Genomic DNA, 16,879 nt, shown 5'->3' with positions numbered 1-16,879 from the left:
AAAACGCATTTTCCCGCCAAAACTGGAAAACACATTTTTCCCGCCAAAAACGGAAAAATGCAATTTTCCCGCCAAAACTGGAAAACAGAATTTTCCCGCCAAAACCGGAAAACCGCATTTTTCCGCCAAAACGGGAAAACACATTTTTTCGCCAAAATCGGAAAAACGCATTTTTCCGCCAAAATCGGAAAAATGTATTTTCCCACCCTAAACCGTAAAAATGTTTTTTCTCGTCGAAACCGCAAAAATGCTTTTCCCGCCAAAATCGCGAAAATGCTTTTCCCGCCAAAATCGCTAAAAAAAACTTTTCCCGCCAAAATCGTGAAAAAAACTTTTTCCGTCAAAAACATTTTTCCCGCCAAAACCGCAAAACACACTTTTCTCGTCCAAACCGCAAAACGTATTTTTCTGCCAAACCCATAAAAAAGTATTTTTATGCCAAAACAACAAAAATGCACTTTTTCGCCAAAAACACATTTTTCCTCAAAAACCGCAAAAATATTTTCCGCCAAAACCGTAAAAATGCTATTTTTCCACCGAAACGTAAAAAATTATATTTTAATCATTGTATTAACAAGTCCACCTGGATGTAGATGAAAGTTAAAAAATGAAAAGCAAATGAACATAGTTGCATCTAGATGATTCATCTGGATGCATGGACAAAATGAATAAACGAACAACACCCAGATTGAGCATCTGGATAATACATCTAGATGGACCATCTGGTTGCATCTTCAAGATGTACAAACGAACATGACCTAACTATTAAGGGATGCCTAACCCTGCAGGATGAGCACCCGCAACGCTAGGTTGGTAGGAGTCCTTAGCAATGTTTTTTAGGAGAAAAAATATTATAATATTCGTTTTTTAGGTTTCTGTGCCCCGTAAACCTCTTGCATAAGGACTGATTCATGTTGGTCAGTTTTTTTTTCCCGGACGAAGAAAAAGAAAAAAAAAAAATATTCCAAAAGTTGTTTCTTGGTTATCGAGCCGTCGGTTCTGGGTTGCGGGTGCTGCAAATATAGATACCCAGCGTTGGATATTATTGAAAATAAATACGTAAGCCAAACATAAAATCCGAACATACCTTAGTTAAAAGTGTACCATTTCGGTTAATCAAGCACAAGCCACATCCAATTGGACACATGGGCGAAGCCAGTAAAACAGTTGTCGGTGCACCTGGCTCCACCCATAATTTTATCAATATTAACAAGTTTCGTAAGTAAAAGTTGTAAGTTAGCTAGCTAAAATGCTTAAACTCTACATGTTCACCCCTAAACATCCAAGGTTTGAAAGAAGGTTACAAAAAAAACATCCAAGGTTCCACATCAACTCTGACATTTATTTTTCCCTTTATGAATTATGCACCCACAAAAAATAACTCCTAGCTTCGCCCTTTGGACACACAATGGTTCTTGTTAAGGAGCTTGCAACGAGCCATGCCGTAGGCTTTGTAGGGTTATATGTAGATTGAAAGTTATTGACTTGAAGTAATCAACTTGGTCAGGTGTATGTGGAAAATTTAATATGTATTCTTATCGTTTGATTTGTTCTCATAGTGTTCAGATTAAAAAATTTCTAGTCATGCATTTTTATAACTACGAAAGCTATGGAGAGATTTTTTTTAAAAAATGTATATGGAGAGATACGTTTTTCCACGCATCCAATTATTTTTTGAGTTTAACCTTTTCTCACTTAAAAAACCTTTTCTCACTTAAATATACATTCACATAGTACATACTTACATGGAATATAAAATTTGTGACCAAAACACAAGATACTTTATATGATGAACAAAAGAATAGTATTATTTTATGGCTGTGGATCTTTCGTTTAAAAGCTCTACGCAGATAGACACTCTCGTGGAAGACCTTGAGGGAACCTCTCAGCGTCCGTACAGTAATTGTAGATCACGTAATTACTCTGCACCCATCTCATCCGTTCTTGACCCGTCGAGTCTAACTCCTGGGACAACCACGAACCACTACCACTCCCTTGTCCTGACCCGTTGGAGCACGATGACTTTCCGTTTGACACGACACAAGCTTCTTCACTGAAGCCACGGTATGAAGCGGTGAAGGGAGCTTTAGACCAGTCGGTTTTGACCAAACCACCCCTTGTTGCCCAGTCTTCGGCGTTCCATAGACTTGAGTACATCCTCATCGGTTGGTTCTTAGGGAACAATGTTCCTTGAGATTCCATGTTCTTAAATTCCCTTATTGGAGTTCCATCCACAGAGAATCTGAAAAAAATGTTAAAAGACAAACAAGATTAGATCCAATAAAAACGTTGCGTTATGAGTTAAAAGACTGACTTTGGGTGTTCAGTTTTTGGTCTATAATAAAACAGTAAAATCATAGTCTAATATATATGTATGGACAGTTTTGGTTCGGTTGGTTTGCTATTTCCTGAAGAATCCATTATTTTATTTTTCTCTATACAATAATATTGGATTTTGGATATGTAGAAAAGGTACTCGTTGTAACCATTTTCGAATTTAGAAACATGCAAGAACACTTACATAATGCGTTGTGGGTTCCAGAGGATAGAGTAAGTGTGGAAATCAATAGTGGGATCGAACCAGAGTTTGAACTGTTGTTCTCTGTCTCCTTTGCCTTGAGTAAAGACATTGGTATGAAGTGTGTAAGGATCACCACTTAGATTTCCCAAGAACTCAAAATCAATCTCGTCCCATGTAGATCCAGGCGATTTCAACTATACAAAAAACAAAAGAAACCATTAAGCTTATTTTGCTCTAATTTTTTTTTTTTAAAAAGACATTTGTATGTTAGGGTGAAGGGACTTACATAGTAAGCAGTGACTGTTCCTGCGGAGTTTCCGGCGACGAGCTTGATCTGCATGTCGATTTTACCAAACAAATATTCATTCTTGGATTGGAATCCTGAGCCAGAAGACTTGTCGAGAGAGAGTGTAAGAAGATCGCCGTTGTTAGTGATCTGTCCACGTCCATCTCCCCAAGTTATCTCCACGTCTTGGTGAAAATTGGCGGAAACAGAGTAAATCATAATAGCAGCAAGCAGAGGAAACAAGATGGTGGAGTAGTTGATCATCGCCATATCTAGCTTCTTCTTTTTTTGGTGGGTTTTGTTTTGACTGAAGATTTGTTAGAGAGGTTAAAATGGTGTGTATTTATAGTAAGGGAAGACACGGTCAGAGTCAGAGAAGAAGGTTCGGTTCGGACGATGGGTTTGGTGAAGACTGAAGAAAAGACAAATGCGCGTTTTGGTTTGTACAGCTGGAAGATGGAATCATGGAAAAAGATGGTTTTAAGATGGCTATATGGAGTAGGAGACGCGGTTTTGTTTTAATGTCTCTTTTTGTGTGTGTTAAATTACATTTATTTAACTTGACCATTACGTTGCTTTTTCTAGATGAGTGTATGGGACCAGCTCAGAAAAGATCTCATCTTCTCCTAACCATCGTTAATGTTGACAAGTTTCATTTCACCAGTCTCCCAAGTGCAACCATCTTAGAATCAGTCCAAAACATTGGCGTTAAATTTTAGCACAAGTTTTGATAAGTGTTGCGGATAACTATTTTTGAAGAAATGACGGAAAATCTTATGATATAAGATGTAAACATGTTTCATGCATTGCATGTGTGATCATTTAAAAAATAATAAATAATATTCATTATGTTTCTAAATAATGCATGTTCTATCACTTTTTACTTATTTTTAAAAATCAATGTTTTACATTTTCTATGTATTTTTAATAATAATTGTAAACTTAAAAAAATATATTAATTGACAATTTTGGATTTATTGAATTGTTATTGGTTTAGAATTATGGAAAATTGTTATAATTTTAAAAATTAATATATTGATAGTTAAATATTAAATTTTTCTTAATATTTGTGAAAATTCTAAAATATGCATTTTTTAGAAAAAAATGGATTATCACATTTGATTATTGGTTCTCTTACTTATTTAAGGTGAAACGAAATTGATACAAAAGACGTTCTTCACAAGTTGGGCATCTAAATATCTTATAGAGGTCTATCAATTGAAGATATTTGAGCATGATCAATGGGGATTTAAGAGTTGGTTCTTAGCTTTTTTAGTTAAAAGTTAAGAGACGGTTTCTTATATTCCGATAAGAAACCCACCAAAGAACCTCCATTAATCATGCTCGAGAAGGTTTATATGTTGGAATTGAAGACATTAATAAATCAACTTCACGCGGAAGAGAGACTACCAGACAAGCATACATGATACAGCTACTTCTTTGAAGCCTTTGAGTCATTCAACGCTTTTGCAGATCCAAGGTGCGTTCCTCTGTCTGAAATACATGTTAGCAAACCCGTGACCTCAAGGTGAGAATCTCGAGTTGTCTACACTCCACAGGCATCTATCTTTCTTCTCTATACGACAGACTTATGGAGCAAGCCTTTAAGTTATGGCCTCGACTTATTTTACCAAACATCTTTTCGAAAACATAAGCAAACTCGATGGACTAATAGATGAAAGATTTTAACGTTGATGTCACAAAACCTGTAATATGTCAAGCAAACGAAACCCAAAACGTGAAGTATGTGATCTGGTATGTTTAGTTATACTGTATAATCAATCATCTATTAATCAAGCTCAACAATCTGAGCTCTTCTTTTCTCAGCAGCTTTCTTCCTTATGAAGATTCCCCATTTCATTGCAGCTTTTATCTTTAGCCACCCAACAACCGCTTTTCCTGATCTCACTCGGTCCTCATGCACCATCGGTGTATTTTGCATAAACGACGGGAAACCATATCCAGCTTCTCCATCCCCTCCTCCCATGCTACAGAGCTGGAGCAGCTGCTGCATGTCCTCACTCTCCAGCATCTCATGACTCCTTGATAAGAGGTCGTTCTCATGTTGGCGTGACCATTCTTCCAAGGGATCAAGATTTGCCTGATGAACTGAAGAAGAACCCATGTCTGGGTACCCGCCTGTGGATTGTAGAGGAGTAGTACCAAGAGTCATCCCAGTTACATTTTGATTCTCTAAGTTTGTTTGAGTTTGAGTTTGATGTTGATGTATTCCCATAAACTGATCTTGCTGCAAAACACTATACCCTGCAATAAAAGATAGACATAGAATATAAGCTTACAGAAAAACACACAGAACTGAGATTTAGTAGTGTACAACGGTTTGATTTTGCCAACCTTCGAATGAGAATCCTGGAAACTGACTAGGAGGTATAGGAGATGGAGGCAAGACAGAGTAATTTGCCGGCACCGTTACAGGTTCTATCTCCACTCTCTTAGGCTGGTTGAAGTTTAAAGGAGTTTTGCCTTCATACTCTATGACTTGGTTCCAGTTATCATATGCTTTCTTCACCAATCCATCCACATATACCTATTAAATTCAAACACCACCATATCTGTAAATTAGAGTTTCTCAGAACAACACCAAACAGCAGCATAAACGAGTTAAGTGGGAAGAGTTAAGGATATTATAACTGAACCTTTTGGCTGTCATCGAGTGAGTCAGCAGAGAGGTATTGATCCCCGGAGATAAGGCCACTCAACTCATAGATGTTATTGAACACAACACCCACAGTCCTTGAATCTTCAGGATAGTAGATGTAAAGCTTACCGCTTAGGACACATGTCTTTGCGTGCTCCACTAACACATCCCACATCTTGTTTGACATGCCACTTCCAAGAGCCTAGACACATATCAAATAAGCATATAAAACTATTCATAAGCAAAAAATCAAATGAAAGATGTCATTATCCTGACGTTACAACTACTTACAGCTCGTAGTTTAGCAGAATTCTTAACCAATTTTCTCAGAAAGTCTTCCACATTAACTATTCCTTCAGCGGTTAGTTTCTTATGAAACGCCCCATCTTTACCGATCTTCTCCAATCTCCACACCTCATCATTCAAACCAGGTGGATAATGCTTCTTGTACACTGCACATACCAGAATTTTCATCACAAGGTACAAAGTGATAGAGAAAATTTTGAATACATACATTCTCCCCTGTGATCTTTAACAGTGAAAGCTTCAGTCTTCGCCTCACGCACCCGTACACCATCATCACATCCCCCAGAGGCAACCCTCAAAGCAAGTCTAAACTTCCTACTCCGAATCCAACTCGAGTTATCAGTGAACACAATCTCCCCCAAGGCACCCACCCCTTCCTTGAGAACAACACAGAGATCTCCAGTAAGCAACGGCCTCTTCCCATCACGCTCTTTCACAACATGACTCTCAAACTCTTCTCGACTCCAATCTTCTTTGTTGAAGTCACCTTCGAGGACAACGACCTCGAGCTTGAGTGAAGCTTCTGGTCCAAACGTCACATGACGCCCCGTGTTTGCGTCTATCAATACAACGTGGATGGAAGCGCCTTGCTCTCCTTCCACTCTTCCTCCGGTGAATAAGGGGAGAGATAGTCTAGTCCTGAAACGCAGCTGCAAGTTCCGGCCATCAGGACCGCTAATTCGTTTGGGAGAAGACTCAGAGCTGCAGTAAGTAATCAGAAGCTTCAGGGTATACACACTAAGCTCTCTCCATTCAATAAAAAAGTGGTTACCTTTCGGCAAGCCTAGAAGGGATGAACTTTGCTAAAGCACGGTCCACTTCCTCACTCACCTACTCCAAGCAATAGACATACCAAAGGCCTTAACAAAAGAATAATAATTCATAACCTTTTTAAAAACAAAACCAAGCATAGTTGATAGGGTCCATCCAATAAAATTAAAAACAGAACATACAACTCTGCGGAGGATAGGTTCAAGAGAGGAGCAGAGCTTCTGCAAGCTGTCAACTTTCATAGCCTCAACAATCACACTAGCAAAGAGAAGCAGAAAAAAAAAGGTTTTAGAAAATTTCAAAATCAATTGGGTGAAAGATGAATACATTATTACCTAGCAAGAGCAGGGCGCTTTCGCTCAGGCTGCTTTTCATCGTTGCTCTTGTCTAGATTCCTCTTCATTCTTCAAATATCTGTTTAAGACGATATTAAAAACCCTAATTTTCTTCGATTTGTAAAAAAAAAATCTAAAACCCTCCGAACGAAGCGGAGAAGACTTCGCAATACAGAAAAAAGATTATAAAGCAAGCGATTAAGAGTTTACGGTGAGAGTAAATTCGCACGGCGACGGCGACGGCGACGGCGACGGGAGTGATTGTTGTGTTTGCTTGTTGATTGTTATCCGACAGAGTCTCCTCTTTTGCCTAGTTCGATGCTCTTTGTTTTTATGGGTCAACTCGGTATGACTGAGAGAGAGAATGTTTCTCTTTTGTGGTGAGGTGTACGTATCTCCACGCTGGACCTACCGTGCTTGTCACGTGTCACCCAAACATTCGAATGGGACCCACTCTCTGACATTCTCCAAATCATCCACTCGGAATCTCAGATATAATCGTAGCCGTTCGTTTCACGTAGGAGGAGGCTTTTTTTGGATTTAGAAGATTATTTCCCTTTAACGTGACTTTTCCCATTGAGCCTGAAGGTCAATTTGGGTTTTTGTCAGTACCCTCTCCTTCGTAGGCCTTTGGGTTCTGAGGCTAGATGTTTCAGTTTACTCTCTCTACTGATATGGTCTATACATGTTATGCTTTTGTAGAAGCTTCTTGTTGTGACATGATCAATTGTGTCGGCCCAAGCTTTGATTCTCTATGCCTAAAAACTGATGCTGAATTAATGAACTGATGAAACACTAAGCTAGAACTGCTCCTTGTATCATACTATTGGATTCTAGTAAAGAGGTCAATGAAAGCTCTAGTCATGCTAGTTTTGTATGATACCAAGTCAAAGATCAACTGCCAACTTTTGCAAACGTTATAAAGACTCTTCTAATATGTGTCACATACTGAATGGTTGAATTATAATTTTTTTATCGAAAAGTTTATTTATTTCATACACTGATATTATTATTATATTATAAGAGAGATCATTGGAAGAGTTTACCTCATCTATGTTCTAATTTTTTTATAAAGTTTGGTTTTAATTCAAAAACTTGTAGTTGCAGATTAAAGAAATGTTGGAATTTCCAAAGTTATACATTCTCGAATAGCCTTATATTTTCCTTGTAGAAATTCTCAGCCTCACAGTTTTAGATTGAACTATTAAATCAATATACATTATTAGCTTTGGGTTATCCTTGAAACCAGGATAACTGACATTTTTATATTATAAGAACTACATTTTCCTAAAGTGAATGCTATATATATAGATATGAATTTTTAAAACAAATAGAAAAATGTAGAACGAGGGTGTTGTTATTCAAGAGCTAAGTCGGCCACATTAACAGTACTAAAAGAATATCCAACTAATATATAACTCCGCCGCCCTTGATGTAAAATCCCCATTGATTAAGTTTATTCCTATAAGCCAATCTACACCGATTTTTGTTTTTCCTTTGTGTAGGGTCGTCACATAATTTAGAATGAAACATACTATGAAAAAAAAGAGAAATTCTCTAAAAGAGGCTATTTTATTCTCTAAAAAAATTAAAATTAAAATTAAAATTTTCAATCATTTTTCTCTTTCAAAGATATTTTTTTGTGACAAAAATTTTAAAATACTATTTGAAAGAATTGTCCATAAAAAATATTATTTTTGGTCATTTTTTCAAATACTTCAATCTATTTTACTTAGCTTTAGTCTAAACACAATATATTGGGCAAGAAGGAGAGGAAATATATATTAGAAAAAACCAATTTTTTTTTTTTTTGATTAACCTGGGGTATCTCAGGGTCATGCAGAGACCCAGACTAATCCCCAAAGGGAGATGCAGCCCACGGATAGATCTTCTCTTTAGGTATTCAAATGGGCCCTAAAGCATAGGCTCATATCCGTGTTAGGTGACCAGGATAATTGTGACTTAGTTTCGCGCAGCAGGTAGATCGAACTTGAAACGTGTTGGCGTCTCAGTTCCGTCTCCTTACCACTCGACCACAATCACCCGATCAAAAAACATCTACAACTATCCTTTACCGAGCGAAACTTAAGTGGTAATAAGTGGTAACCATAATCGAACATGGCAGACACTTCTAGTTGACATCCTCAAACAGCATTTGTCATAATTAATTTGTCATAATTAATTATACGCTAATATAAACATATAAATAATCACCCCCTTCAAATCATTTTTCTTCCATCATCCAAAAGAAAATTGTTGGAGCCACTCCACAAGAAGAAAGATGGCGATCACAACCTCAACCCGAGCCATAGTTTTCGCTATTGCCATTCTCTTGGTCGCCATCCAAACCGTTCACGCAGACTATTACCGGCCACGACTACCTACACTTATGAGCCCTCCGCCTTACGGCGCGGAGCCCAAGCCACTCCCAACTCCCAGCCCCAAACCTATCCTCTACCATCCTCCTCCCACCTCCCACTACCAGCCACCCACGGGCTCGTTTGAAGATCAGTTCCTTGCTCCGCATAATTCTGTTCGGACCAGCTTAGGTATTTTCATATATTCATAAAAACATTAATTTCCAAATATATGTGTTTTGACAAAGTTTTAAGAATCCTAACCGGTCCGGCAGTTGGATCACATCCGATACCGACCAAAAAGTTTTGGTTATGTGATGATATATAAAACCCAAAAGGTCTCGTTTTATAATGGATACAAAGGTGTTAACTGGATGACTCAAACAAACTGATTGATTGCAGTTCTTGAGTTTCCTAAACTTCTAATTAAATATATATACACCAGAATCATAACTAAATTTTATCGATTTGATATTTCAAATATGCAAATAGTAAATTAAAAACAATAAGATTATAGTTCCAAATTATGTGCTTACAGGAATGATCTGAGTTTCGAATGAAGCAAAGTTCAAAGTGTTAAAATTTTAGGATATGTATACACGGCCAGAGGGTATGTATATGCGTTACAAACAAAAAGTATACACGGCCAAAGGATTTGGGCTATATTTCCTACAAACGACCAACTGGATAATAGTATTATTATGGGTTTGAATTAAAGTATTGGTATGTTTATTCTAATGATTTGATTAATTACATTTCATGAAGGTCTGTCTCCATTAGTTTGGGACGGCAGGATCGCGAGCTACGCAACTTGGTGGGCTAACCAGAGGCGGTATGACTGCTCCCTAACCCACTCAACTGGTCCATACGGCGAGAACTTGTTTTGGGGAAGTGGCTCAGACTGGACACCAACTTTCGCAGTGGAGTCATGGACCGTGGAGGCCAAGTCCTACAACCACATGACCAACTCGTGTGAAGGCGGTATGTGCGGTCACTACACTCAGATCGTATGGCGTGACACCAAACGGATAGGTTGCGCTCGCGTTGTCTGCGAGAACGGTGCAGGAGTTTTCATCACTTGCAACTACGACCCACCGGGTAACTACGTTGGAGAGAATCCTTACTAACTTTGTCTACACTTGGTTTTGTAATTAAGTCGTTGGTGAATTCTTAATCTATGTGTTTAAATCTTGGCTTTTATATTTCCTTGTGACTTGTGAACTAAGTATTGCATGGGTTTTATGTTGGTGGTGTTACGAGCAGTTTGTTGTTTGTATTGTACTTTTCATTTTTGTAATGGCTGTGTCAACAAATGAAGAAAAAAATTAACGGCGTACAGAGACACAGGGACATTCCATAGTTCCATATTTCCATTAAATTTCCTAGATCATATACTACTAAATACTAGTTATTGGCCTATGTAAATCATCCCAATATAGAACGTGTCACTCATTCTCGAATCCTCATTCTCGGATAAATTGTCTGTAGCTAGGGTAATAAACCAAACGAAGATAACTAACTATGTATTGATTTCAAATAAAGAGTATTTGTTTATTATATTAGCTACAGACATATTTTTTATGAATACTTATCACTTTATTTTTTATTAGTTCAAAAATCCGTATAATAAATTATTATTCATATTCTCAAAATGTTTAAATCAAACAACAAATTATTTTGATATGACAAAGTTTTTCATCAAAATATATATCCTTAGTATTGTTCTGAAATATTAAAAATATCAGATTTTAGAAATATTTTAGAAAATATCTTTTTACAAATTTTTTTTTATTGATTAGTATTTAATTAGAAATATCCTTAATTAAATACTTCTAATTATTTAATTAGAAGTAATAATTAATTTTACTCAATATTTTTACAAATATGACTCAAAACTTGAAGTCAAACACAAAACTAACTCATGTTTTTTTGGAACTTTGACTTGCCTATTTCACCTCTAAAGTTCAGATTATTCACGAAAATACCATCACTTTTATGCAGATTTTACTCTATCGCCCTCATCTTCCTCAAGTATTCACAATATTGTCATTGCCATCAATACACCAATCACCATGAACAACCAATTTGAAGCTCTTAATGCACCTAAAAATCGATTTACACTCTTTCTTTCTCAATTCTTATAAACTGAAAACAATATTTCTTTCATTTTCTCTCCATATTCATCCAAAAAAACCCAAGATTTTGATTCTAAAATTTTTATGCTACATAGAGCCATTGAAGCTTACGATTCTTGGTGGGTCACATTTTTTTGAGATTCTGGGTGCTTGGAGAAGATGTATGTGTGCTAAACAAGTTATATCACTAGTTGAAACTATAAAATCATTTTTTTTTCAGATCTGTTCGTCCAGACGACTTACAGGTAAGTCGTTCGGTTGTAGACGACTTACATGGAAGTCTTCTGGTCAATACATATGTTAGTTACGCAATTGACTTTTAAGTGTGTTCTTATAGACGACTTACATGAAAGTCGTCCATCTTTGTTTGTTAAAAAAAAATCGAAACGACTTCCATGTAAGTCGTCTAGGGTAAACGGTTTAGTTTTGCATTTGATCGGATTGTGTCAGAAATTTGACTTTTCCTGGACGTCGTGTCAGATTAGTTTTGCAATTGAAAAATAAAACAAAAAAATTATTTTTTTTCTAGATGACTTACATTGAAGTCGTCCATGATTTTATTCCGAGATTCTGGTCAAACTTTGCTTATCTTGGATGACTTCCCTGTAAGTCGTCGGACGGACGACTTCCGTGTAAGTCGTCTAGAAAAAAAAAATTTGTTTTATTTTTCAATTGCAAAACTAACCTGAGATGACTTACATGGAAGTCGTCATTGATTTTTTAATTTTCTATTGGACGACTTACAGGGAAAAATCAAATTTCTGACACAATCCGGTCAAATGCAAAACTAACCTGTTTTTTCTAGACGACTTCTCGAGTTTTTTTTTAACAAACAAAGATAGACGACTTCCATGTAAGTCGTCTACGTTAAAAATCCATTTCAAAACTAACCTAAATGGACGACTTCCTAGAAGTCTGCCAGACGACCTCCGTGGAAGTCGTTTGCGTCAATGTTTAATAAACTTTCATTTTCTCTAAAACTATAAATAATTTTTAACATTTTATTGTTAATTCATGTCTATTAATCAATATTTTAGCTATTGAATGAAATTTATAACTTAATACGTGATATTTATGAGGTTACCAATATTCATGTTTATTAAAGTTTCTAGCTGATCCGACGCTAGTTTTTGAATAACTTGTATTTTTAAGTGTATTAAGTAACTTCAAGATATGTAAAATTCATATTTTCAAAATATGTTTTCTGCTCTAGTTTTACTAAATTTGACTAAGTTTTTCAATACAAACTTGTAAAAATTGTGATATGTTTTGACTAGTTACTATTGTTTGTTTCCATCTCTTAATTATGCACCAATGATGATTATTGCTATGAGTGGGTAAAATACTTGTTTCTTAAAATTTTGTATCAATGACTTAAGTACCATTATTGTTATATGCATGAATGATATTTTTTGCTATGAGTAAAATGGTTAAAATGATTCTTAATATGTTGTATCAATGACTTAAGTATCATTATTGTTATATGCATCAATGATGTTTTTTGCTAGAAGACTTTCCATAAGACTTCTAATGAAAGTGTTATATCTTTGAACTTATGTAATGGTTTATCTTTTATGAATTTGACTAAGTTTTCTTGAGAATTCTTCTCCATTAGTTGTAATAAATTTGATTCATTTTTTATGTTATTGTGTTTTGCTATTGAAGTTATATCAATAATTTCAATTATGTCAAGAAATTTTGGCAAGATAATATTGTGGAATATGAACATATTTACCAAATTTTTTATTAATATCTCTTTAAATTTACAAAAAAAAAAATCACAACTAAAGGAGTACACATGAAAATAACAAAACAGACCAGAAACAAAACAATTATAGATCATTCATCTACAAAGACAAGCTTGAACTTCACTTTATATGGAAGAAGACTCCGTCAAAAGACTTTCCAGAAGTCTTCTAGCACATTATATTTTAGAAGACTTTGGAAGATTTATGGGAAGTCTTCTCGGAAGTCTTTTAAAATATAATGCGCTAAAAGACTTTCGAGATATTTTTCTAGCGCATTATATTTTAGAAAACTTCCGAGAAGACTTCTCATAAATCTTCCAAAGTCTGCTATAGATCTGAAAAACATGCATATCAAAAAAAAATTCAAATGGCTTAAAAACAGAGAAAATGAGTGGAAGTTTATATAGATCTACTTTTATAGAAAACACAAAGTACATATCCAAGTGGAAGATGAGAACCATCTGGTTAAAAACCTGCAACAAAAAGATAGATTAGTGAGAAAGACATGATACAAAAATGAAAAATTCATATAAAGTTTGATGTTTTCAAGTCAAAGAGATTAGAATGGCTTTGGAGAGTTTTACTTTGGAAAAAATGTAAGAACTTTATGCAACATGAAGTTACCAAATGAAGAAAAATCAGACATAAAAACTTACCAAAACGCTCAGATCTGTTATGAAAGGGAGACATGTGAGAAGACTCCGTTAGAAGACTTCCAGGTAAGTCGTCCTGGAAGTCTTCTAGTGCATTATATTTTAGATGACTAACAGGTAAGTCGTCCCAGAAGTCTTTCAGATCTGAAAAACCTGCATATCCAAATCCAGATCTGAAAAATATGCATATCTAAAAACGTTCAAATGACTTAAAACAGAGAAAATGAGTGGAAGATTAGATATATCTACTTTTATATAATACACAAAAATACATATATAAAATTAAGAGATCTACCTTTAAATGATAGGAAGATGAGAACCATGTGATGAAAAACCTGCAAAACAAGATAAACTAGTGAGAAAGACACGAGACAAAAACAATAAATTGATATAAAGTTTGGTGTTTATAAGTTCAACGAGACTAGAGAGACGGTGGAGAGTTTTAGAATGAAGAATATACCATTTTTGTTGCATCCATTTGAGAGGAGGATAGAGAATGTGTAAATTTTTCTTTATATATGGAGACAAAAATTCCAATAAGGTTAAATATTTTTAATTCGGAAGACTTTCATGTAAGTCTTCTAATAGAAGACTTTCTTGTAAGTCACCCAGAAGACTTCAATATTTTTAACAGGAAACTAAAATATTTTTAGCGGAAAATTAAAATATTTTTAGCCGGAGTTAGAAGACTTTCACAGAAGTCTTCTAATCGCCAGACAACTTACATGTTAGTCGTCTAGATCCTAAACATAACCCCTAAACTAAATTAACTAACTAAATACTTCATAAAATCAAATTAAACTTAAAAAACGTTTACTATACACAAAAATAAACACATATAGGTAAAATTTTAATTTTTCAAAAAAACATTTAAGCTTTCCAAAATCTAACCTTAAGAATACATACAATACTACAACATATGTTGTTAAACCCTAAGCCAAAGAATATCATGATTAACTACTTTCACTCATCTATGTTGAAAACTATTCAGTTTTATTATGTCTTAATTTATATTACTTTAAATTGTTTATAATTACATGATGTTAATTTTTAACTTGTAAAAATATTTTTTAAATTTTTTATAAATTATTTTTAAGATCAACTACACCAGAAGACTTCCCTGGAAGTCGTCTAGACGACTTACAGTGTCTCAGAAGACTCAGACGACATTCTGGGGCTATATTCGTAAAAATGAGTTCTGTTTTTTTGTTTGGTCACAAGGGAATGATTGTAATTTCACAAGGCTTTTAGGTTACTTTTGCATTTGATTCAAGTTTGGGTATAATTTTGTATTTAAAATCAAGTTTTGAGTCTGCAAAATTTTTTGATTGATTAGTATTTAATTACAGATTTAGTATTTAATTAGAAATCTTATTTGGCAAATCCCTTATTTTATATTTTAATTTATTAACTTTAGAATAGAAAATATTACTTCCAGATAATAACACAATATATATATATATATATATATATAAATTACCTTATTTTTAAAATACATTTTTTCTGAAAATTTATCATATTAATTTACAATCAATTATCTAATATATTATATAAATCTAATAATAATATGTAAATTTCATTTTTAATTATATAACAAATTATATAAATTTCTTTGAGTATGTTATTGATTTTAACCGCTATGAGTTTAACGTAAGATTTCATAAACCAAAAATCACTTCTCAAATAATATTATAAATATATATGCTTGATAAATGAACCAAAAGAATAGTCCAGTTTGTGTTGCATGAAGCTTGATATACTGTATATGGATTTTAAACACAAACATTTGTTTGCATTCGGAATTTAAAAAGAAAAACATATTATCTTTTATAATTGGACGGATATATATATATGAATAACCGTAAATGCAATTACAACCATCAAGTGAAATAATCACGTATAGAGATACAAACATAACCAGCACCACAAGCCCCGCAAAAACATCTATTTTCTAGAAAAATACCCAATACATCCACCTAATTTCCTTCAAAAAGTCATATAACAATTTCCAATATTAAGATCAAGGAGTAGATGAATGATCGCTCAATAGGGTTTCTGGCCGATGTAGTTACCGGGAGGATCATAGTTACAAGTCATGAAAATCGCACCACTGTTGCACTTTACACGTGCGCACCCGACCCTCCTCGTGTTCTTCCACACCATCTGTGTGTAATGCCCACACACCTTCCCAGGGTCGCACGTGTTGGAACCGTAATTATAGTGCCTCTTCTCGCTGGCCCACGCGACCACTGCGTCGGCCGGGGACCAGTTTTTGCCGTATCCATGGAAAATGTTTTCGCCGAAACTAAACTCTCCGTTTTGGAAAGAATGTCTCAAAGCACAATCTCCTTTTCTTTGATTAGCCCAGTTTTGAGCGTAGTTCTGGAGTCTGCGGTCCCAAATCAAAGGAGCTTCGAGTCTTTGGGCACGAACCAAATTTTGTCGGAACAAGAACTGTAACGAGTCGTGGTGACATCCCAGACACTTGGTCCTACTGGTTTGGTATACATGATGTAATGATACAGTTTTCGTTTTTGTTCTGGTTCTGGATCTGGTTATTGTTCTAGTTCTGGTTCTGGTTATTGATGATGAAGCGCAGAGATTAGTGGCGCATAATAAGAGTAATATTACACGTAAATAGGATTTGATCATCCTTGGTATTTTTCTTGAGATTTTTTTGTCCTTCGGATGCTAATGGGTTTTTAGAGGTTCAAGTGGTATATAAATATTGAGGGGAAACAGAAAAAAAAGAGAAAAGGATAAATTGTGTTGTAAATGTATGGATATGAATTTGAGCTTTTTCTGGCGATGCTGCCTATTTTTTTTTGTTTTCTAAGCGAATAACTTGCGTTACCAATGTGATAGATTGTAAAAATGGGAGGTTGCAAATTGGAGAAAAAAATAGTGAATGATGGTAAATATGAATTTGTATTATTGGAGGGAATATAAATGTGTCGATGTATGTCAATATTGTCAGTTACAAAAAAAAAAAAAAATGTCAATATTGTCCTGCGAACGCGAATCTTGTCCTTCTGCACTCACATATTTCGCCTTTGATTGCGATAAAGGTGAAAAGTGAAATTTATTGGATTGTATATGGGCCATGAC

At 35.0% G+C, this 16,879-nt stretch overlaps 4 protein-coding genes across 4 annotated transcripts; 1 reads left to right on the top strand and 3 right to left on the bottom strand.

The window, feature by feature from the left end:
* Positions 1 to 1,686: 1,686 nt before the first annotated feature.
* LOC106346512 (probable xyloglucan endotransglucosylase/hydrolase protein 23) lies at positions 1,687 to 3,266 on the bottom strand. The gene is made up of 3 exons (XM_013785869.3): positions 2,808 to 3,266; positions 2,522 to 2,715; positions 1,687 to 2,242 (listed from the first exon to the last, which is right to left on the bottom strand). Exons 1-3 carry the CDS (start codon positions 3,075 to 3,077, stop codon positions 1,843 to 1,845), a joined length of 864 nt encoding a protein of 287 aa, XP_013641323.1. The 5' UTR covers positions 3,078 to 3,266; the 3' UTR covers positions 1,687 to 1,842.
* A 1,180-nt stretch (positions 3,267 to 4,446) lies between these two features.
* On the bottom strand, positions 4,447 to 7,272 carry LOC106346511 (calmodulin-binding protein 60 D). The gene is made up of 9 exons (XM_013785867.3): positions 7,089 to 7,272; positions 6,879 to 6,957; positions 6,726 to 6,801; positions 6,545 to 6,603; positions 5,981 to 6,474; positions 5,758 to 5,918; positions 5,465 to 5,668; positions 5,163 to 5,355; positions 4,447 to 5,072 (listed from the first exon to the last, which is right to left on the bottom strand). The coding sequence occupies exons 2-9, from the start codon at positions 6,944 to 6,946 to the stop codon at positions 4,597 to 4,599; spliced, it is 1,731 nt and encodes a 576-aa protein (XP_013641321.1). The 5' UTR covers positions 6,947 to 6,957; positions 7,089 to 7,272; the 3' UTR covers positions 4,447 to 4,596.
* Positions 7,273 to 8,785: 1,513 nt separating this feature from the next.
* On the top strand, positions 8,786 to 11,345 carry LOC106351261 (pathogenesis-related protein PR-1). The gene is made up of 2 exons (XM_013791077.3): positions 8,786 to 9,427; positions 10,001 to 11,345. Exons 1-2 carry the CDS (start codon positions 9,160 to 9,162, stop codon positions 10,360 to 10,362), a joined length of 630 nt encoding a protein of 209 aa, XP_013646531.1. The 5' UTR covers positions 8,786 to 9,159; the 3' UTR covers positions 10,363 to 11,345.
* Positions 11,346 to 15,606: 4,261 nt separating this feature from the next.
* LOC106414693 (pathogenesis-related protein PR-1-like) lies at positions 15,607 to 16,526 on the bottom strand. Its single transcript, XM_013855299.3, has one exon. It carries the CDS (start codon positions 16,421 to 16,423, stop codon positions 15,815 to 15,817), a length of 609 nt encoding a protein of 202 aa, XP_013710753.1. The 5' UTR covers positions 16,424 to 16,526; the 3' UTR covers positions 15,607 to 15,814.
* Positions 16,527 to 16,879: the final 353 nt, after the last annotated feature.

This window comes from Brassica napus, chromosome C1, assembly GCF_020379485.1.
Source record: "Brassica napus cultivar Da-Ae chromosome C1, Da-Ae, whole genome shotgun sequence".
Taxonomy (NCBI): Eukaryota; Viridiplantae; Streptophyta; class Magnoliopsida; order Brassicales; family Brassicaceae; genus Brassica; species Brassica napus.
This window is presented reverse-complemented; position numbering and strand designations above follow the sequence as displayed.

Coding starts and splice junctions, on each gene's coding strand:
- LOC106346512 (XM_013785869.3), bottom strand. CDS start 3,077: ATGGCGATGATCAACTACTCCACCATCTTGTTTCCTCTGCTTGCTGCT. Junction 2,716..2,807: donor GAACAGTCACTGCTTACTAT/GTAAGTCCCTTC, acceptor TTTTTTGTATAG/TTGAAATCGCCTGGATCTAC. Junction 2,243..2,521: donor TGGAACCCACAACGCATTAT/GTAAGTGTTCTT, acceptor CATTTTTTTCAG/ATTCTCTGTGGATGGAACTC.
- LOC106346511 (XM_013785867.3), bottom strand. CDS start 6,946: ATGAAGAGGAATCTAGACAAGAGCAACGATGAAAAGCAGCCTGAGCGA. Junction 6,475..6,544: donor CCTTCTAGGCTTGCCGAAAG/GTAACCACTTTT, acceptor TACTTACTGCAG/CTCTGAGTCTTCTCCCAAAC. Junction 5,356..5,464: donor CACTCGATGACAGCCAAAAG/GTTCAGTTATAA, acceptor TGAATTTAATAG/GTATATGTGGATGGATTGGT.
- LOC106414693 (XM_013855299.3), bottom strand. CDS start 16,423: ATGATCAAATCCTATTTACGTGTAATATTACTCTTATTATGCGCCACT.
- LOC106351261 (XM_013791077.3), top strand. CDS start 9,160: ATGGCGATCACAACCTCAACCCGAGCCATAGTTTTCGCTATTGCCATT. Junction 9,428..10,000: donor TTCTGTTCGGACCAGCTTAG/GTATTTTCATAT, acceptor CATTTCATGAAG/GTCTGTCTCCATTAGTTTGG.